This window comes from Pleurodeles waltl, chromosome 2_1 (assembly GCF_031143425.1).
Source record: "Pleurodeles waltl isolate 20211129_DDA chromosome 2_1, aPleWal1.hap1.20221129, whole genome shotgun sequence".
NCBI classification, from domain to species: domain Eukaryota; kingdom Metazoa; phylum Chordata; class Amphibia; order Caudata; family Salamandridae; genus Pleurodeles; species Pleurodeles waltl.
The window spans coordinates 568,104,811-568,127,745 of record NC_090438.1 but is presented as its reverse complement, the minus strand read 5'-3'; the positions used below and the strand labels follow the sequence as shown (position 1 = coordinate 568,127,745).

The 22,935-nt window shown below is 48.5% G+C and overlaps 1 protein-coding gene across 1 annotated transcript in view; it reads right to left on the bottom strand.

The window, feature by feature from the left end:
- The window catches only part of MLH1 (mutL homolog 1), a 340,404-nt gene that overhangs the window by 19,463 nt on the left and 298,006 nt on the right, over positions 1-22,935 (bottom strand). The window contains exons 17-18 of the mRNA XM_069215008.1: positions 14,282-14,374; positions 13,080-13,193 (exon numbers count right to left, since the gene is read on the bottom strand). Coding sequence (XP_069071109.1) covers positions 13,080-13,193; positions 14,282-14,374 — 207 coding nt within the window. The remainder of the gene's footprint in view (positions 1-13,079; positions 13,194-14,281; positions 14,375-22,935) is intronic.

Below are 22,935 nucleotides of genomic sequence, written 5' to 3'. Positions count from 1 at the left end.
AAAGAGAAGTTTACAGCTGACTGTGGCGCAACAGGAGGGAAAGCTAGCTGCTTGGCAAAAACAAGAATCACAAGGGTGCACGGTTTCTGGAGAATTTGTACAAAAATTCACAGCAAATAGATGTTTGGCCAGTTAAAATGTATTTAGATGTACTGAGTTTGCAACAGTTGATCCCCAAAACGCAATTCCACTGCAAATGGAGCTCTCCAGAACCCAGAAGCAGAAGGGCTCCACTCAAAAGTATATTTAACATACTACCAGAAAGACTCATTAAAGTCTATGAGGAGGCTAGGCATGGGGGGCATTTCCAGACAGTCTGAGAGAAGCCATAATGGTAAAGGCACTGAAAGTAGACAAAGAGCTGTCAGCCTTTTATGGCCACTGTCTATACTGTACATAGATATCAAACTGTTAACTAAAATGTTAGCGCAAAGGCTGTAGCAGGTATTTGGGACATTGGTCTGAGACGATCAATGTGGGGTCATACTGGCTGCAATATGCCTATGACCTTCAGAAGGCTCGGCCACAGCATGCATGAAACTCTGGAACTGATATGGAGGCATCATTAGAAGCCCTCGATATTGAAAAGGCATCTGATAATCTCAGATGAGAATACATATTTGAAGTACTCACAAGAATGGGCTTTGGTCACAATTACGTGCAGTGAGTGAGATTACTATATCGGACCCTACAGCAAGAAGTAAATCGGGGTTTACTGTTGAGGCCTTGGCATTAAGAAAAAGGCACAAGATAGGGCTGCCTGCTTTGTCTGCTATACGCGTTGGCACTGGAGCCCCTAGCAATTACACTGCAAGAGGTGCTCTGACCATAGGTAGTGAGCACGGGTGAGACCATTCACAATGTGTCTCTGAATACGGACGATGCAATGGCATACCTGACCCACCCACTAAATTTAGTCTGCTGTTTGCAAGAGGAATTAGATGACTTTGCGAATGCCTCTGGACTGTCTATTAACAGAAGTAAGATAGTTTCATAACCTAGCCATTCTAACGGAGATGCCCAGTGGGGACCTCCAGCACTTTGGACTAACATGGGAGACCGATGCTTAATGCTACCTTGGACTCCAAGTAAATAATGTGGTAAAAAATAAATACAAGGATAACTTGGGGAGAGCCCTACAGACCTCGAACCAATTCTGGAATACTCTACCGTTGTCTATCACAGGGAGTTTGGCTGTGGCAATATGGTTCTTCTCCCCAGATGCCTCAGTGTGCCTTGACTCTGAAACCAACATTTAAGGAACAGAATACACTCATGAGGCGGGGAAGAGAAGAAAAGCGAATAGGTGTACTGATACTGGGCAAGGAAAATGGTTGAACTGGCTCGCCCGCCTTAGACTTGCGCTACATGGCAACCCAGCTAAAATACTCAAGTGAAGACTGGGAAATGAGACTACTCAGAAGCTCCATAGGGGAGGGGAAGGATGGCAAAACACAAATGATGGACGGAATGCGGAACCAATCAAACATTCACCCTCAGTCACAGATCTGGGTTTAATCCATTGTTCTTTTGCTAACCATGCCACCCCAGTATAGACCCAGACATATGCAAATCAGTCTTGACCGTGTTCCTCATGGGAACAGTCCAGCCCGAAATGCCAGGCCAGGTCCTCCCTGGACCGGAAACAAGCATCCTGGGACCGGTTTCAGGGTTTTACCCTTCATCAGCCAGGCTAGCTTGAATCCAGTGGCACAGTGAGCCCGGGACCCACGTCTGGGCATATCCGGCGCACTTATGGCAGCCAAAGCAAAGCAAACACAAATGAAAGACGGAATGCGGAACCAATCAAACATTCACCCCCAGTCACATATCTGGGTTTAATCCATCGTTCTTTTGCTCACCATGCCACCCCAGTTTAGACCCAGCCATATGCAAATCAGTCTTGACCCTGTTCCTGAAGGATGTACAGCAGAAAGGCCCTTACATGGTTCGCCAAGTAACAATGGCATGAGGAGCATCCTCAAAAAAAGAGTACTGAGACAACCCCTGTTCAGTAGAGCGCTTCCAATCAGGTGGTTGGAAGCCTTTAGACAGGCAGTCAAGACAATGACCATGGCAAAATGGAGAGAGTGAGCCTGCTTAACCCTATGGGATTTATACCTGGGCAAGAAGTAAATCACTTTTGGGAAAGCAAAGGAGGAGTTTGACGTTAGGCAGGGCCAGTTTCTGCAATTTGCAAAGCTAACAGAAGTAAAGATAGAGGTCTGTACTAAATTTACAGATACACCAAAGGTGTAGGCAGTAATACTAGAAAAGGGGTGTGGGCTTGGGGTGTCTGGGTGGTATTAGGGGTGGGGCTAAAAATGTGTTCTGCAGCGCTCAGGATGCAGAACAATAGAGCTTTTTTTTTTTTTTTTTTTTTAACAGGTATGAGTCCTGTTTCAATCGAACAAATGAAAATCAACATTGCTCTCCCCGAGACAGAATGCCATTAGTACCTCTATATCTGACACTGGGTAATGTATACTTCTGTTTGGGTCAGCGCACAAAGAGCCCTCACGCCATACCAAAAGTAGCTTCTAGCTAAACATGGTGACAAACTCATCCTTTCTGATTTGTACACGCTTTTGTCGCACTCTGATCGTGGGAAGAAATCGCCTGGTCAGAGCAGATGGGAACACTGAGGTGTACCCATAAGCCTAAAAAGAGGGACACAACATCCCACAGGACACAACACACAGGAGGTAATATGGCGAGTAAACAGAATGACTGACACACTGCTGCACCTTTTACGAGCATGCCCCACCCTCACTAGATATTGCAACATAGTCTTGAACAATGCTGATACACACCTGAACAAACAGCTCCCATGCCTTCCTGCTTACATCTTACTTGGGCTCCCTAATCCACTGACCTTTCTTCTAACATTCCAAAGAGGGTGTCACATTGGTTTGGTGTTTGGGAGGAGCGCTTCAAGCGATACTCTCCCAATGGTCAGTGATGAAGCTACAAAGAATTTGGGACATTATGGATATGAGAATGTTAGAAATGGGGTCTCTAGTTGGCAGTGGTTTGCACACTGTCCAAGTAAGGACACTCACTCTAGTTAGGGAGCCACAAAGCTAATATAACCCCTGCTCTCTCTCTCTCTCTCTCTCTCTCTCTCTCTCTCTCTCTCACACACACACACACACACACACACACACACAGAGTGAAAACACCACAAAGGTACTCCACACCAGTATAGAAAAATAGCCAATATTTATCTGGCTAAAACAAGAACAAAACGACAAAAAATCAACATGCACAAGTAAAGATCTAAATTTTCAAAGATTTAATCTTAGTAAAGCGCTTACAAACACAATAGCGCCAACTGGGGCTATCACGGCATCTTAACGGAGTTGTTCCAAACAGTCTGACGCCACTCACGAGGGAGTGCGGGCCGGTAAGGAAGTCGTACAGACCCCAAGTACATTACCTTGAAAGATGAGGAGGAAGCACAGACACTGCATGGAGTCAGGGAGGCGTTATTGGAGCCAGTGTGGCGTCAGTTCCTTACTGCCACCACGGAGGTGAGGCTTTGGTTCATTACTGCTAAACAGAGGAGGTGAGGCGAGGCATTGATTCCTTACGGTTGCAGGGGAGGTGATGCGGCATTGGTAGCGAGGCATTGGTTCCTTATGACACAGCAGGGTTGATGAATCCAGCAGGTCAAAACGCAAGGCGTCAACTTTGCGGTGTCATGATCACACCACAGGTGCTGTGGCGGAGTTGGAGCCAGGTGACATGGAGATCAATGACACAGTACTCTAGACTCCAGCTGTTTCTGGTCTTCGGAGGTGCTGTGACGGCGTCAGGCCTGCCGCATCGGTCGCTGCAGTCAGTGGGGACCACAGCTCTAGTACACACAGCGGCGTGGAGTCAAACAGTGGCACCAGTTCCAAAGTCGCTCTGGAGTCATTGTGTTAGGTTTCTTCTTGGTTATACCAGAACTCACTCCCAAGGGTTCAGGGACTGGATTTGGCACCACTCTGCAAGTCAGGACTCTCAGCGGGAGAGCCCAGGTGCTGGCAGATAAAGTCTTTGATATACCTGAGGTTAGAAATAGGGTTTCTGGTTGGCTAGGGTATGCACCTAAGCCAGGCAGAACCCACCCACTCTAGTCAGGGCAATGAAGTTACACGTCCAAGATAACCCCTGCTCGCCTCCTTGGTAGCTTGGCACAAGCAGTCAGGCCTAACCCGGAGGCAATGTGTAAAGCATTTGCACAACACACATAACACACGTGACGCAAGATGTATACCACAAAGAAGTAAACACAACACTGAGCTATGTAAAAATAAACTGTATTGCACAAAACATAATCAGACCAAACATTACATGTTAGTAATACTCTGCTACCTTAGCAGTTGTCAGAACGTTTCACAAGTTACTAATACTCTGCAAGAATAAGCAGTTGTCACATTAGAACACATAAGTACTCAGGATTCTGCAACACAAGCAGTAGTCGGGAATCCCAATAAAGAATATGTACTTATCATGAACACATCATAAATATCTATAAAAGGAACATTAGAGCACCTAGGGCAAGTCAGAAAATAACATATATCAATAATGTTCACGGAGGAGCATTGGGAAATAATATGTTTTGCAAAAAGAGTACCTGTTTTTGAGAAAAAGGCACTCCTAGTGCCTGGAAAAAGGAAAGTAGGGCCCCCGGTGCTCCTGTGCGTAAAACGGGGGCCACGTTCAGCTCGTGGAGGAGAGGGGCAGTCGGCACTCTCTGTGTCGCCGGACGGGCCACTCCTAGCGCCTGCGATCCCTGGGAGGGCCCCAGGCCTCCACTGGCCCTTCCACCAAGGAAGGGGCCACTAAGGAAGGCCAAGGGTTGATCACTGGGGCGATCGCGCCCCTAAGGCAGTGGCCGGGGGTGGGTGGGTAGGAATTCCCCCTCCGCCCCAGTGTCCTGCAAGGCTGAAGGCAGCCACCCTTGTAGTGCGGCTGCCGGAAGAAAACAGGGAAATAGGCCGGCGCCTCTCTCAACGTGCGGCGCTCCTCCTCAGTAAGAGCCGGCGTGTGGAGGGGGGCACCAATAGGAGCACGCTCCAGTTTCCTTTTCTGTGTGCCCCGGGGGCACAAGGGAGGGTTCGACGCTCGCACTTCGTCTCGATGAAATGCCCGGGTTGCAGCAATGATGCCTAGCAACCAGGAAGCGCTTTTAACAGCGAGAAGAGCAACACTGGTGTCCTGGGCTGCGGCGGTGATACGGGCCACACAGAAAGCGCTTCAAACAGCGCACAAGGCAACACTGGAGTCCCGGGCTGCGGCGGTGAACTTGGCAGCCAGAAAGCGCTTTTCAAAGCGCTAAGGGGTCACACAGGAGCGCTCTCCAAGCGCTAAGCCATAGAAGCAGCACTCCTCGTGCTGAAGTAAGTTACAGGGGTCAGGGGCCACAACACCCTGCCTCTGGAGACAAAAATGATTAAGGGGCACAAGGCTGGCGACCCAGCTACAGGCCAGCGCAAAAAGTGGATGCAAGCAGTGGCAGTTCCTCCTAGTGACCAGGTAGGTCACAGGTCAGCACAGCAGCAGCAGTCCAAGGTGGGTCCTGGGGAGTCTATTCAGCAGCGTCCAGTGTCCAGCTTCAGGTAAGCTTCTTCAAAGTTCAAGAATGTCTAAATTGTGGGGAAATTCCCCTTTACTTATACTTAGTTTGCAGTGTCCCTTACAATGAAAAGGAGAGGGGGTTCCAACCAGTTACAACTGGTTCTGGGAGTGCCCCTTCTCTCCTCCAGCACAGGCTCCAAACATCAGTGGGGGGGTAAACGACCCTATTGTGCGAGGCCAGGGCACAGCCTTTACAAATGCAGGTGTGTCCTGCCTCTCCCTTCTCTCAGCCCAGAAAGACTATACAATATGTAGATGTACATCTGTGACACCTCCACCCTCCCTGTGTACAGGCTGTCTGAAAAGTATGCACAAAGCCCAGACTGTCAGTCTGCCCAGACGTGGATTGGAGTCAAGCTGCAAAAACACCAGAGTCATAAGCACAGATGAAGGGGCACTTTCTGGAAATGGCCATCCTGTAATAGTAATATAAAATACACCTAAACCAGTAAGCAGCAATTCTCATCACTATCAAAACCATACCAAACATGCCTACGCTATCCCTCATAAATCAGACAATACCCCTTACACATTAGGCAGGGCATTTCTAATGCAATCCTATGAGAAGGCAGCACTCAGAGCAGTGAGACACCAAGTTAGGCTGTTTGTCACTACCAGGACAGGACACGCAACCTGGCACATGTCCTGCCTTCTACATTCATGGCAACCTGCCCATAGGGCTAGCTACGGCGTACCTTTGGGGCGACTTACATGTAGTAAAAGGGGAGTTCTGGGCCTGGCAAGTAAATTTAGATGCCAGGTCCCTGTGGCAGAAAACTGCGCACACAGGCCCTGCGCTAGCAGGCCTGAGATAGGTTTGAAAGGCTACTTCAGTGGGTGGCGCAAGCAGCGCTGCAGGCCAACTAGTAGCATTTAATTTACATTCCCTGGGTGTAAGGATACCACTTTACAAGGGCCTTATAGGTAAATTAAATATGGCAATTAGGTACAAGCCAATCATACCAATTTTACAAGGGAGAGCACATGCACTTTAGCATTGGTTGGCAGTGAAAAAGTGCTCAGAGTCCTAACGTCAGCCAACAAAGGTCAGAAAAAAAAGGAGGCAAAAGTCAAACAAAGTCTGGGGAATGACCCTGTAAAAGGGCCAGGTCCAACACCTGAGTCTTCTTAACAGAAGGCAAGCTCAGTTCAAGCCCTTGGAGAACGTTTGGAAGCAGGATGTAGAAATCTATGTCCAATCCTTTCACACCCAGGGCAGAGCAGCAAGCAGCAGGCCAGCAAAGCACAGCAAGGCAAAGCAACAGGCAGAGTGGCAGTCCCTCCTACAGAGTCAAGCTCTTCTTCCTGGCAGAATGTTCTCAGCCCAGAAGGATTCTATCTTTGTGGGTAAAGAGGCCCAGTACTTATACTCCTTTCTGTCTCTGAAGTAGGCAAGCTTCAAAGAAAAGTCTTGGTAGTGCACAAGTGTAGGAAAGTACCCTCTTTTTTGGCAAGGTTATCCCCACTTTTTGTCTGCTGTCAGTATGTTTTGACTGTTTTCACTGGGATTCTGCTAATCAGGACCCCAGTGATTGTACTATCTCCCTCTAAATTTGGTCGCTTAGGACTTTGCACACCCCACAATTGGCATACTGGTGCCCCCATAAAAGTTCCTAGTATATGGTACTTAGGTACCCAGGGCATTGGGGCACCAGGGGTTCCCGTGCAAAATGTGCCTGCAGGACTGCCATTGCAGCCTGCGTGAAAAGGTGCATGTACCCTTTCACTAAAGGTCACTGCAAGTCACCCCTATTGTAGGGCCTCCTAGCCCAGAGGGCAGGGTGCAAGTTCCTGTGAGTGAGGGCACCCCTACATGAGTAGAGGTGCCCCTATGAACTCCAGCTCCATTACACTGGACTTCATAAGTGCAGGGAAGCCATTTTATGTGTGTACTGGGCACAGGTCAATACCTGTGTCCAGCTCCTTAACGGTAACTCAGAACATGGGCATGTTTGGTATCAAACATGACGGAATCATACCCGAATACTGTTGCCAGTATTGGTTGTATGATTCCATGCACTCTCGAGGCTCCTTAGAGGACCCCCAGCATTGCACCTACCAGTCTTCTGGGGGGTTTCTGGGCAGCCCGCACTGCTGGCACCCCTCAGACAGATTTCTGCCCTCCTGCTGCTTGACCAGCTCAGGCAGAGGAAAACAGAACAAAGGATTTCCTGTAGGACAGGAATGTAACACCCTCTTCCTTGGAAATAGGTGACACAAGGCTTGGGAGGGGCAGCCTCCCCAAGCCACTGACAGCCTTCCCCGGCCACCAGTATGCTTTGAAGGGCACATTTGGTACCTTCCTTGCATAAACCTGTTTGCACCAGTCCGGGGCCCCCAGTCCCTGCTCTGGTGCAAACCTGGACAATGAAAAGGGGAGTGACCACTCCCCTGTCCATGGTGCCCAGAGCTCCTCCAGGTGGCCACTTGGTTCTGCCATTTTGAATCCAAGATTGGCAATGTTCCCTGGGAGCAACTCAATGGCCAGGTAGGTAGGTGTCACAGTCCCCTCCTGATAGGTGGTCACCCTGCTAGGTGACCAATCCCCCTTCTTGGGCATTTTAGGGTCTCCCTCTTGTGTGGGTCCTAAGATTCGATGTGCAAGATTCCAGCAGGACTCCTCTGCATCATTTACTTCATCTTCTGGCCAGTATGACTGCAACTAGACCCTGCAGAAACAGACAACTGCAACTACAGCGACGACTCTGCTCTGCAACTCTATTTCTCCGGCTCCTTCCAGCAACTGCAACAGTTCCCCAGATGTACATTCTCTGAGGGCGACTAGTCTTCAGCCTGCACAGGAAGTAAGAAGAAATCTCCCTTGGAGGGAAGGAGTCATTCCCCTGCATCCGCAGGCACCATCTGCAAAGATGACCGGCTGCATGGATCTTCTCTCCTCTGGAGCAGCATGGATCCTGCATCACAGGTGGTGATCTGGAGTGGTCACCTTGGCCCTTTCTACCAGCTGCCCAACTTGGGAGACTGTAGGCCCATGCCTCTGCTTGCAGGACAATACCCCTATGCACCGTGACTCTTGCAGCTACCAAGGTGTGTTTGTTCCTCCTCTAAGGGATCTTCAGGCTCTGTGTAGCCCCGGCCTCCAGCACTTCTTTCTGCAAAGCACAGCCTCCTGCCTGCTGCCAGGGGATTGCCTGTGGGGGCTGCCTCCTCTTCTTGCGACTCTCCCAGCTGCTAAGGGTCACCCCGGATTCCCCTCCTTGGGTCAAGTCCGCTGGACCTTGCTGGTCCTCTTCAGCCTTGCAAACCTTCCTTCTCTGTCTCTTGCACTTGCCAAGGCATGTTGGTGGTTTTCCAGCACCACTGACCAACTGCATCTCAACAGCCCACATGGGACATCACTTGCATCACTTCTGGGACTCCTCTTCGGCTCCTGTGCTGCACTGCTGACCTTCTTCATCCACCGCTGACCTGGTCCTGCATCCACAGAAGGGTGGGTAGTGGTTCCTGTCAACACCACACACTCCATTTCGAACTGCACTTGGTCCCCTTCCTTTGCAGGTCCTCTTCTGTCATGATCCACCTTTGGGCTCTTCCAGTCTTGTCTGGATCCTCCACAATCCTTGTCCAAAGTCCTCCTGTTAGTTTTTGGGAAAAACAGGTACTTACCTCTGCTCTCTTGGTTGCTGGGGGTCACTTTGGTACTCACCTCTTGGGGTTCCTAGTTCATCCAGCTCCCCTCTACTGATTCTAATTCCTTGGTTGGGGGACTGCCTTTCACATTCCACTTTTTTAGTATATAGTTTGGCCCTCCCCTTGGGCCCTCACTATTTGATATTGCTTTTACCAATGCCTATTGCTTCCTATGCTATTTACTGATTGCTAATGTTTATATAATAGTGTGTTTACTTACCTCCAGTTGGGGTATTGCCTATAAAGTATTTTTGTATTGGTGTTACCATGATAAATTACCTTTATTTTTGTAACACTGTGGGGTTCTTTCCTGAGTGTAAGTGCTATGTGACTATAGTAATATTGTATAAGCTTTGCATGTCTCCTAGAGAAGTATTGGCTGCTCATCCACAGCTACCTCTAAGGAGCCCTGGCTTCCTAGACACTGCCTACACTTCACTACTAGGGGATACCTGGACCTATTATAAGAAGAGCACACCATAGGTGCTCACCACACACCAGGCCAGCACAAGACTCTTGCTTTCCTGCCTTGGCCCCAGACACACTCCATGGGGTTATAGACTGTTTTGTGTAAGGACAGACACAGCCTTATTCAGGTCCAAGTGTCAGCTCCTCCCACCAATGTAGCCCAGGAAGACCCATCAGGGTATGCAGGGCACACCTCAGCTCTTGGTGTGTGACTGTCTAAAGTAAATTCACAAAACAGCCCAACTGTCATCCTGACCCAGACATGTATTCCACAGACAGGAAGAGGCACAGAATGGTTAAGCAAGAAAATGCCCACTTCCTACAAGTGGCATTTTCAAAATTACAATTTAAAAACCAACTTCACCAAAACACGTATTTTTAAATTGTGAGTACAGGGACCCCAAACTCTGCATCTAAATCTGCTCCCAATGGGAAATTACACTTAAAAGATATTTCAAAGCAATCTCCATGCTACTCTTCAGGAGAGACAGTCTATGTAATAGCGAAAAACAAATTTAGCAGTATTGCACTATCAGGGAATGTAAAACACATCAGTACATGCCCTACTTTTTAAATACATGTAGCACTAGCGAAGGACTGGGTCTGGCAAGTGGGTGTGCTTGCCAGGTCGAAATGGCAGTGTAAAACTGCACACACAGACACTGCAGTGGCAGGTCTGAGACACGTTTACAGGGCTACCCATGTGGGTGGTGCAATCAGTGCTGCAGGCCCACTAGTAGCATTTGATTGACAGGGGCTGGGCACACAATGGACTGTACAAGGGACTTACTAGTACATTAAACATGCTAATCATGGATAAACCCATCACCAATACAATTTAGACAGAGAGCATACTCTCTTCAGCACTGTAAAGTAGCAGTGGTAAAGTGCCCAGAGTCCTAAAGCCAACAAAACAGGTCCGAAGAAATAGGAGGAAGAAGACAAAGAGGTTGAAGATAATCCGGTGTTACTGAAAATATGGAAAAAGGAGAATGTCCACTTTTGCTAGTGCATACATTAGGAGGAAAATATGCAGAATCGTACATGGTTAGAGAAAAGTACAGGCCTAAAATGCTCATGATGTCCAAACAGAGTCAAGGATAGAGAGGTTGCTGGGGGTGCAAGGACAGGGTTGAACAGAAACATTTACTCATAATGCAGTTAGAAGTATAAGGACACAACACGAAAGCTTGAGCCATAACCTGATAACACACTCCCAGGGAATGCGTACATTCTGATCCAGATTCACAAGGGAAAAGTCTACATCATGGTAGTTTTGGAAAGGGAACACAAAAAGCTTTGATGCTTGAAGGCCAGCAGCTGTGCAAGGGAGGATAGACAGAAATGTTTCCAAGCGTGGAGCTAGCTGAGGAAGGACATACTGATAGGCTTTAGAACGTGAGATCAAAAGCACCGTGATTATTAGCAAATGTGTCCGTGACAGATGTGTAACCTTCGCTTTCCTGTAAACGCGTAATTAGATGCTTTCCCAAGGAGAAATACTGGTTTGTACTGAAATAAGAAGAGAACAATGTATCCTCTTAAATTAATATGCATGACAAGTGAAAAGACGCATACAAGGTATTCTGAGACTATAAAAGATCGTTGTTTGTGATGACGAAGTTGAGTGCGGTATCTGTGGCAGAGCTGAGCTGCCCTCCCGGCCATAATTCATAAAAGCCCATATTATATTGCCAAACAGAGTTGTGTTGTTTTTTTCATTTCCTGACTCCACAATACCGGCAAAAACTACCAAGGCCAGGTCCAAAAGATAAGTTGACTCTTGCATTGACTAACAACCTTACAGCTTAACGTGATCTACGGGCGACTTACACTGCACTACTATCTAAGGAGTTCAATGACTTGACATGCCTTACATATTTACGTTTACTGAATCAGATAGCCCAGGGTGAGGGCGCATGGGGGAAGGGGTCACATCCTAAGTCAACAAAGGAAAACCTGGGGAACTACTAGCCCACAACTTTCATCGCAGGTGAGGAATTGGGGGTGGGACCTTTTGGTTTACATGGTACCAGTGTGCTTCCTGAAATACTGAGCCCTTGCGAGCGTTGTAGGAGAGCGGCCCAACAGTATTTATTGTTTGTTCTGTGTTTTATGCTGAAAACAATGAAACAGATTTAAAACATAAAGAAGTCCCATGTACAGGCAACATGAATTTAATGTAAACAGTCTTGCAAGTATAGATAGAAAGCAGTTTTTGTAAAATATATACAATCATCTCCACAATAGTCATACCCAGGGATTAAGATTGGTAAATTGATTAAGAAGGTAAATTTCACCCAAAGAAAACGACACCAAGATTTTTGTAGAGTGTCCTCTCCCCTGTGCCTGTCAACTCTCACCAATCAGAAATCGCCTATGTGAGAGCTCTTATGTATTACCCGAGAAGATTTCAGCAAAGGAACGGATCTGATTAAATATCCTCTTGTGGGATCTGGAGATCCAAAAAAGGGGCAGTCAGTCAGGCACTGGCATGTTTTCCTCTTTGTATGTGGGAGATTCAAGAAATCTTGTTGGGCTTTCCTGTGCAGAACTACCGACTCCAAATGTAGATGTGCTAACGCCCGGTAGAGGTGATGTAATGTCACCCCACACTATCTGACTCATCACAGGGTAGGGTATGATGAGCGAGCGTCACTCACACCGTCCCCATTAAATAACGAGATGGTAACGGGTGGGGCTGCAGAGTTCAGTTCTTTTGTGACGTATGGCCTCCTGAGTGCCCCACCTCTGCAGATTCTCCAGGTCCCATGCTGTTTTGAGATGTCCACAACTGTGCAGCTGTAGATGGTGAAGTGATTACAACAATGCAGTTATGTGAAGAACACACAGAGACCAACACGGCATGAGTGCCAGTGAGAGAGTGAACAAGTGTCTGTGTGTGTTTGCTTTTTTTATTTTAAATCACAACTGGATCACGATACAGTTTTTGGACGCCAACAACCAATATATTTGCGTAGCGGCTAACGATATTTTCATGCCACTGCAGTAAATTATGTATCTTGCAAAGGCAGTGTCAAAACTAAGACGTTTCGTGACTCGTGCACATCCTCGCTCCTTTTTTGCGTGTATGAGGTAATTCTAATTACTGCTTATGGGGCAGGAATGGTCGGTGTTGCTTGCCACATCATTAAAGTACTGTCATATTTCATAAGTGTGCCTTAAGTATTGCCTGTACAGCCTTTGGCTTTTTAGCAAAAGCCGAGCTACAGTAAGCGTAAAATTGCAGCATTTTTTAAATATTTGTCAAGGAGGAAGTCTGTACCATTTGTAAGCAAGCATGCTCAATCAAATTAAAATTTCGCCAGTACCTGCAGCATAGGTGATGCATTATCCTCCAAAATATACTGCTTTCGAATGGAGTAGAACATTGCACATTCTTTACTGAAGCTTTCAAAACATTCTTTTTCATCGTCCCAGTTTACCTAAAAGAGAATTAATTTTTAATCAGTGTATGGAAATTCACAGAGTAGCTGCTAATACGAGGTGATATGACAGTTGCTAAAAGCGTGATAATATGAAAACTGCGTGCAGATTTAGAGCGGTGGATGCAGGCCTACCTTAATGAATGCCATTACGGCATTATAATTCAGATGCTGTTTAATCCACAAAACAAGCCAAAACAGACATTTCAGGGCGCTTTGAAACAAACACTAACAAGTAAAAAAGACAAAATTCAATGTTTATCTGGAGGCACCGAAAAATAATTGTTAACATTTTGAACGCTGCTTCATCATTTGACGCACATCATCATTAAAAGAAAACACGGGTGAAATGCCTGAAAGCTGATAAAGGTTTGTGGTCGTCTTCATTTTAGCTCACTCACGATAGGGATGTTAAAAACACAACACAAAAATCACACATTAGAGCTCGTTTTCAAAACCTTTCAGTTTTGTTTTGTTCACAATGTATCCATTGACCTCAATAACTGGAGCAAAGGTGAATAGGACATGACAAAACCTTAGTTAAAACAAGAAATGACAAAGCCAACAGGTCACTGCTTTAAAAATCTGCGGTATGTGCCTTGTCAGTGCGTTTGAAAGGACGAAAAGATGAATAGGGTCAAAGAAAGCCGTGGTAGAGAGCACGGAAAAGCATCCACTCTCATGGGGTGCAGAATACAAACAAATGGAAACCTCTTAAATATGCAGTGAAAGAATACAACTCACTCAGACCAAAAAGTTCCAGGGCAGGACAAACACAACAGAGAAGGAAAAACATCAAATCAAGAGCAGACAACTGAGACAGACAACAAGGACATCCAATGATGAGCTAAGGGCTGACCCAAAGCCCCCCTCTCTCTCCCCCCCTCCAATTGTATGTTATGTACTCGAGATAATACGTCTGTCTACGGATAGCTGAAGTGGTGTAACGCTGAGACGTAGAAAAAAGATACCACTAGATGCACAGGAGTTAAGATTTTTTTCAAACCCAAGAGAGATACAAAAATATACTAAACTTATAAAGAAAATCTAAACCATTTTATCCAGGTTCTGAAGTTGTCTTAACTCACCTCTGTGGCCAAACGTAGGATGAACATAGGTAAACCTTCCAGAGGAGGAACATAATTGTCAATTACCAGCGGTAATCCAGTGAGGTTTCCTCCCTGTCAAAAATGTACACATTAAGAAATAAGGTAAAGATTATAGTACATCATCTAGTCTATCAGTACATCTCCACGATCCTCAAATGAACTAAAAAAAGTAAGTGTTTAAAGAGAAAGCACTTTAACTATTGGATGTCTGCTACATGGATACACACCTAAACATTCATTTTTGTATTTTAATCCTTTCATCTCAACCATTCACTAATTCATCTTCTATAACATTGCTATGTAAAAAGCTTTGTATTCTGTTTTAATTAACATACCAATACAACAGCAATATATATCGCAAGTACTAGGTTTCTCTTGACACATAAATATTGTAATAAATAAATAAATAAATAATAATTTAAAAAAATTACCATCTTGTCTAAGTTATTTCTCTTTTCTTTGGGAGTCAGCAGGAAAGTACCTCTTTGGCCTTGGCATGCCAGTGCATTTTAATGAGGGCATTATGTGTGAGTTTTTTTTTCTCCCGAGGTTCGCTTAATGGTGTAATCCTAAATCATTTACAGGAATTTCTAGTATCCAGTATTTTGAGTTGTTAGCATTTCTACTACAGCCATTGTGAGCGCGGTCCTAGCTCACTGCACAGCCGTCTACAAAGTATACTTGTGTGAAAACCATGGGATTCTTTAACCCTTCATCAACGGCTCCTAGCTTGGTGGTGGGCTTTTACAACTCCGAAAATTCTCCAGTGATAAAAGGGGTAGTGTGAGGGTAAACCTGCTCGATCTGGCTACATGTAAAGGTCTATGCACTGCACACTTGCATTTTTTTGTAGCCAGTCGAAATGTACTGAACTGTTTAATCCTCCATTTGATTTTTTTATATAGTATTTTATTCAGTTAGCCATAAGCATAAAATGGTCAAACAGATAACCAGTAAAAGTCACCCACTCCACCTGGGTCACATCTTTCTCCTATAACACAATGTAGCATGTCAGCATCTAGGTTATAGATCTACCTTTGTTGGCTTCTTGTCCACAGGGTAGATCAGGGCTTGTCGATGCATGGGACGGGCTTTCTCAAGGCTCTGGCCCCCGTCTCTCATTCTCTGCCAATTATGTCTCTAACACTTCACAGAACATCTGCCCCATAATTTGTTGAATTTCTAGGGGCATCCTCTACCCTTACATATCATTTTTTCTCTAACATAGCAAACCATGCTCACTCCCGGGCACTCAATTTTGGAGTTACACTGTGTAGGGAAGTGGAGTATTATATGGTGTGAGGGTTAGTCCTTACTGTGTAATCAGCGGCAGCCACCACATAACACAAGGGGACGGGAGGGGATGGGTGTGGGTAGCGGTAGGGGGCCACAGGAATGGAGACAAGGCAAACATTTAAAAAAAAATATAAAGAACGTACCTTGCCTCAGACGGACGGCCAAAGACACATGCGCACTTAGGTGCACTCTCCCTTCCTCTCTCTTCCCACATCCTGTAGCCCAGCCCAGCCCCACCTCTCCCTGCACTGTTGGCTGTGCCAGAAGCAGAAAAATAAAACGATCTATTGTTTTATTTGTCTGCTTCTGGCACAGCCAGTGGGGCAACACTCCTTCGCCAGAGTGAAGGAGCCACCCCTGTGTGTAATACTCCCAAAATACCCCAAAGATTGTTCCTGGATTGAAATTAGTAAATCCTTAGCTCAGTCATGGGAGAGCAATCAGGCTTTACTTAGAGGAACATGTGCTAAGCATTTCAGGGCACCATCATGGACGAGAAGTAATTGACATGACTCGAAAGGAATCCAACTCCAATTTATAAAAATAGAGTTTATTTTTAATATAAGTTTAGACACCAAAACAAACAGAATTAAATCAGTAGAAAAAGAGTTATAGATTTTAGAAACACTATTAAATCACAGCAGAACCAGCATTTAAACACTGCATTGAAGTCTATAGGGGGAAATATAATTGGTTGCAGAAACGTACCTGGAAAGCGAGGTGCGTTGAACTCTTATAGGGTTAAGGTTGTGCAGCCCCTAGGACCAGATCACAACAGTCACTGCAGTTTTACCTGGCCCGTGGCATCCAGATGCAGTGTTGCCCTGGCTGTCCGTGGTGCTGAAAGGGACTTGCGCTGAAGTCAATGGCAGAAAAACACTGGTGACAACGACCACGTGGTGGTCGAGCTGCGAGGAACCCTGTCAGAGTTAAGGTTGTGTGGGTCATGGGACTAGACCACAGCAGTCAGTTCACTTCTACTTGGTCCGTGGGGTCCGGGTGCAGAGTTGTCCTGGCTGTCCCTTGTGCTTAAAGGGAATTGCACTGGTTTTAACGCTTACACAATGGTGCTGACAAAAGGATGCATAAGCTCAGAAAGGCCTGGACTGCAGATGTCAGATGCAGGACTACCCTGTGTGCCCTGCATCTGTAGCGTAGAGTGTAGGGGTTAGTTACCAGACTGGCAACCAACAAGCCTTGGCAACAGTAAAGGTGCAGAAATCCTTTAAGAACTTCCCGGGTGCCGAGGGAGAGGTGTAGCGGCCTGAAACTTTGAGGCAAAAGGGACCAGAGCTCCCAGAAGAATGGCTTTCAACAATTCCACGGCGAGCCCAATGGCCAGTGAAACTTTGGATCTTGCAAGTGTTTTTACCTGCAGTGTACAGAGGACTGGTGCCAACAGTCCAAGGGAGTCTGAAGGTGCTTCTTACTTCCACACGGGTCCCTCTGTCCGGTGGTAACGAGTTTCAGTCCAGGATGAGGGTCGATCACGCAGTTCCCAGTCTGTTGACACAGGGACAGAGTATCCCTCTTTTGCGTTGGTGCAGCGAGCAAAGTTGTCAGTGATGTAGAGCTTCACTTGGTCCTTCTTTAAAGTTGGTCCGTCAGAAATGAGGTACTGGTGCCAGGGGTGTCCCTTAAATACTTGATTTAGGGGAGGTAGGGGCATGGAGACTAGTGGCCAATGAGCACCTAGCTCCTACAGCTAATCCAGCCCTGCGGTGACCACATCTGGCGAGACAGGTCACCTTTGGCTACCCAGAGCCCTTTTTTCTGGCACTCTATAGATAGCAGAAATCAAAATTTAGTGCACAGACTGGGCTGCTCACCCTAGAGGTGTGGTCAGCCTGCTGGGGGTGTGTACAGTCCTGTATATCTTATTTCCCACCTGTTCACCTTAAATTGCCTGGGGGTAGGGTGAGGGCTGTTTCCTCTGCTGGGGGACAGCACACATGGCTACCAGGGGCGGTGAAACCTTTGAAGCTCACCGCCCTGATGGCTCGATTCACTAGCCCCGCTGGGGGTGGGATGGGAGGTGTGACCTTCTCTTCCTGTCTCGGCCTTTGTTTCAGACTCCTGGGAGCACCCAGGCTGCATTACAGGAGGTCAAACACTTGTCTTGGCGGCAGAACGCATGGGAAAAAGCATTGCCTGCTTGGCCAGAGCACGAAAATTGGTGGCAAACAGGTGGGCAACCACTAGTGCTCCATCTGGGTGCATGCCAGCTGTCCCTCAACATAAGATTTGCATTGGGGGAGAGAAAGCAGTTTGTTTGATACCAACCTCAACATATCTAGGCGGTACCATAATGGAGCTAGCAGCCCGGGTGTGCGCAGGGTTAAATCCCATGTTAACCTATGAACCAGCTGCACTCATAGTGTTCCTTAATGGAAAGAGCGCGATAGAGATATATAAGATCGTGCTTTTAAGCTTACTGGATTGCACAGGCCTACCTTAATCAATCAATCACGTAATTTATAAAGCGCGCTACTCACCCGTCAGGGTCTCAAGGCGCTGGGGGTGGGTGGGGTGGGAGCTACTGGTCGAATAGCCATGTCTTGAGGTGTTTCCTGAAAGTCAGGAGGTCCTGGGTCTGGCGTAGGTGGAGCGGTAGGGAGTTCCAGGTCTTGGCTGCGAGGTGAGAGAAGGATCTTCCTTCGGCAGTGGTGCGGCGAATGCGGGGGACGGAGGCGAGGGCGAGGCTGACGGAGCGGATCTGGCGGACAGGGGTGTGGAAGGTGAGTTGGTCGTTGAGGTAGGCCGGATCTGTGTTGTGGAGGGCTTTGTGTGCATGGGGGAGTAGTTTGAAGGTAATCCTCTCGATACGGGTAGCCAGTGTAGGTCTCTGAGGTGGGCAGAGATGTGGTTGCGGCGTGGGACGTTCAGAATGAGTCGGGCGGAAGCGTGTTGGACACGTTGCATTTTCGTTTGTAGTTTGGCCGTGGTTCCTGCATAGAGTGCGTTGCCGAAGTCCAGTCAGCTGCTGACTAGGGTGTGGGTGACTGTCTTTCTGGTTTCGACGGGAATCCACTTGAAGATCTTGCGGAGCATGCGGAGGGTGTTGTAACAGGAAGAGGAGACTGCGTTGACCTGCTGAGTCATGCTGAGTGCTGAGTCAAGGATGATTCCCAGGTTCCGTTCTTGGGTGGTGGGCATAGCTCCAAGGGAGGTAGGCCACCAGGAGTCGTTCCAGGCGGAGGGGTTGCTGCAGAGGATGAGGATTTGTTTTGTCTGTGTTTAGCTTGAGGCGGCTTGATTCCATCCAGTTGGCGATGGCATGAAGTCCTTTGTGAAGGTTGTTTCTTGCGGTTGTGGGGTTTTTCTTGAGGGAGATGATCAGCTGGGTGTCGTCTGCGTAGGATACTATGTTGATGTGGTGGGATCGGGTGATGTTGGCGAAAGGAGCCATGTAAACTTTGAAGTGTTAGGCTGAGGGAGGATCCCTGGGGGACGCCACAGATGGTTTTGGAGGATTCAGACAGGTAGGGCAGAAGGGGGACTCTCTGGGTTCTGCCGGAGAGGAAAAAAGAGATCCAGTCGAGGGCCTTGCCGCGGATCCCGGCATTGTTGAGGCATGTTCGAAGGGTGTGGTGATAAACGGTGTCGAAGGCTGCAGAGAGGTCCAGGAGGATAAGCGCTGTGGTTTCGCCTTCGTCGAGCATGGTCCTGATGTCATCTGTGGCAGCAATGAGGGCGGTCTCCATGCTGTGGTTCTTGCGAAATCCGGATTGGAAGGTGTTGAGCGCTTTGCTGTCTTCCAGGAAGCGGGATAGGTGGCTGTTCACGATTTTTTCAATGACCTTCGCTGGGAAGGGGAGGAGGGAGATGGGCCAGTAGTTTTTGGGGTCATCTGGGTCTGCTTTGGGTTTCTTCAACAGGGCGTTGATGTCGGCGTGTTTCCATTTCTCCAGGAAGATGGCTGTCTCGAAGGAGCTGTTGATGATGGCACAGAGGTGGGGGGCGATGATGTCGCTGGCTTTGTTGAAGATCTGGTGCGGGAAGGGGTCCGAGGGGGAGCCGGAGTGGATGGAGGCCATGGTGTTGATGGTGTCTTCATTGTTGACGTGGGTCCAGGAGCATAGAGGGTTGGTGTTGCTTGATGCGTTGGGTTCGTGGTTGTCTGTGGTTGGCTGGTGGGTCTGGGGTTTGAAGCTGTTGTGGATGTCTTCGATCTTTCGATGGAAGTGAGTGGCGAGGGAGTTGCAGAGCTCCTGTGATGGCGAGGGTTCGTGGGAGCAGGGCCTGGGGTTGAAGAGTTCTTTGATGATGCCGAAGAGCTCTTTGTTGTTGTGGGCGTTGGTGTCTATGCAGCTTTTGTAGTAGGTTCTTTTGGTAGTGCGGATCAGCTGGTGATGTTTGCGGATGGCAGTCTTGAGGGCGATGTGGTTGGATTCGGTGGGTGCAAGGCTCCAGGTCTTCTCCATTCTTCGACATTCCGGTTTGGAGGCTTGTAGGTCGGGGTGAACCAGCTGGCCTTGGGTCTGTGGTGGATGTCTGAGGGTTGTTTGAGTGGTGCGAGGGTGTTGGCGCAGTCTTCTATCAATTGATGCAGGTAGGAAGCGGCTGTGTTGGGGTCCTGGGTGGAGGTGCCTGGGCGAGGGTGGAGATCAGCTGTTCTGTCGAGATTCTGTTCCAATAGCGATAGGGGGGGTTGAGTGGTGAGGTGGTGAGTGACCAGCTTCTGGAGGGAGAAATGGATGCAGCGATGGTCGGTCCAGTGGAGTTTGGTGGTGTGGCTGAAGGAGACGTGGTTGCTGGCTGAGGAAATGGGGTTGAGTGTGTGTCCTGCAGTGTGGGTGGGCGACGTGACGAGTTGCTTGAAGCCGAGGTTGTCGATTAGGTTGGTGGTGTTGATATCGTTGTTGTTTTCTAGGTGGGTGTTCAGGTCACTGAGGAGGATGTAGTCCGTTGAGGCGAGGGCTTGGGTGCTGATGGTGTCGGCCATGTTGTCGCAGAACTGAGGTCGAGGGCCTGGGGGTCTGTAGACCAGTGTTCCTCTGAGGGTGGTGTTGGCGTTGATGTGGAATTTTAAATGGAGGTTCTCGGCGGAGTTGATGGTGTTGTGGGAGCTGGTGGAGACTCTGATGGTGTTTTTGTGTGCTATGGCGATTCCTCCTCCTGGTTTGCTGCTGGTGATCTTGTAGCCTTCCGGGATGGCTATGGCTATGTCTGGTTCCGAGGCCGAATTCATCCAGGTTTCGGTGAGAAATGCGACGCGAGGCGATGATGAGGTCAGTAGGTCCCAGAGTTCGATTGCGTGCTTGTGGACGGAGCGGGTGTTGAGCAGAATGCAGCTGAGGTGGATGTCTGTAGCTTTGTGTTGGAGATTGGAGGTTAGGCTGCAGGTGAAGTTGCAGGCTTTGCAGGAGAAGGGTCCTTTGGTGTGCTTCAGAGTGGACTGGAAGGAGATGGAGGAGCGTCCTGGATTGAGGGCGTGGAGGTCATTGGCTGTGGAGGGGTGATTGGTGGTGCGGGGCGTGTGGGCCAGGGGGACTGGCGCTGGGCACGGTCTTGGCGCGGACGGGCGCAGACGGGCTTACCTTTGGCGCGCCAGCGGCGCACCCACCGCGCACATCCGCGCCATGTCTGCCATAAGAGGGGAGGTGGGAGGGAGTGGCAGCTGGGAGGAGGGAGGGCATCAGCAAATGGGAGAGCGGGGGAGCGGGGTGGCAGGGCTCGGCGGCGGGAAAGAAGGTGAACAGAAGTGAAAGAAGGGGGGGTGGGGACACAGCGGCTGGGGGTGAGCAAAAACAAAACCAGAGATCGGGGGAAAAAAGAATGGCACCTGGAGTAGAGGCGGCAGAGGCGGCGGTGTAGGGAGCGACCTGCCTGCCAGAAGCAGGGTCAAGGGTCGCTCTTTTCACCGCACCGCGGCTGCCATAAGAGGGGAGGTGGGAGGGAGTGGCAGCTAGGAGGAGGAAGGGGATCGGCAAATGGGAGAGCGGGGGGCGGGGCCGCAGGGCTCAGCAGCGGGAATGAATGTGAAGCGAAGTGGAGGGAGGGGAAGGGGGCGGGGCTGCGGGGACGCAGTGGCTGGGGGTGAGCAAAAACAAAACCAGAGATCGGAGGAAAAAAGAATGTCACCTGGAGTAGAGGCGGCAGAGGCGGCGGTGTAGGGAGCGACCTGCCTGCCCGTTAAGCAGGGTCAAGGGTCGCTCTTTTCACCGCGCCGCGGCTGCCATAAGAGGGCAGGTGGGAGGGAGTGGCAGCTGGGAGGAGGGAGGGGACCGGCAAATGGGAGAGCAGGGGTGGCAGGGCCGCAGGGCTCAGTGGCGGGAAAGAAGGTGAACCGAAGTGGAGGGACGGGGGCGGGGACGCAGCGGCTGGGGGTGAGCACAAACAAAACCAGAGATCGGAGGAAAAAAGAATGGCACCTGGAGTAGAGGCGGCGGTGTAGGGAGCGACCTACCTGCCAGAAGCCTTACGGGTGTCTGACATATATGTAAGGCAGTGCGTGGGTCTGTGCCACTCATGGTGACAGCACAGTCAATCTCAAGAATTTTGCCCTGCTCTGGCAGTCTTCAGTGGCAGGTCTGCCATCAGCAATTTGTGTGGGTCACCCTAGGTGGCACAAACTTGTGCTGCAGCCCTGGGGACCAAGTTACCATCTACCCATCTACTTCCGTAAAAAAAGGGGCATTTTCCTAAACGAGCTGCCAGACTTGGGTGCAACTTCTTTCTTGGCCAGCAGAAAGCACATGTGAATCAGGGGTTTCTTATACAAGGTTGTATTTGATTTTCTCCCTATTCCCAACAATACCAGGGATGTCTGTGGCTCTTTATGTATTCACGTGGAATCCTCTAACCTTTGTGCATTTCCATAATTTACTGAGGAAGATACCCCTCTGTCCAAAAGTATAAGGGCACATCTCAGAACTGATTCTGCTCCTTTTATACAGGAGATCTCTGGTGTAGTGTACACTGTGCAGTATTGTCAGTGTATCAGACAATATCTTGCTTTTATTGTCACCTCTCTGCGGAATATAAGTGAGTGCCTCCAGTAGTCTTCATCTAGTTCTCTCATATCTGTTTGCCAGCATACCCTTAGCTGTTCTAATTCACCGTGTTTTTTTTTTTTAATCAGTGTGTGGTATGTGAGGGAGGTTGCCTTTGCGGTCATGGGACAGTCCAACAATCTACATTCCATTGGGGAGTTTTCCTGGTCTCTGCTCCCGGTGGGACTGTTGTTTGTAGCGCATGGTGCTATTGAAGATATTTAAATATCTGTGAGGGTGTCATATCATATTCCTTGCTGGCACGCTTGCATGTTTTAAGTACATGGCAAAAGCAATTTCATAACCTGACAAAGGAAAGCTGGACTTGAAGGTTGCAGTTCT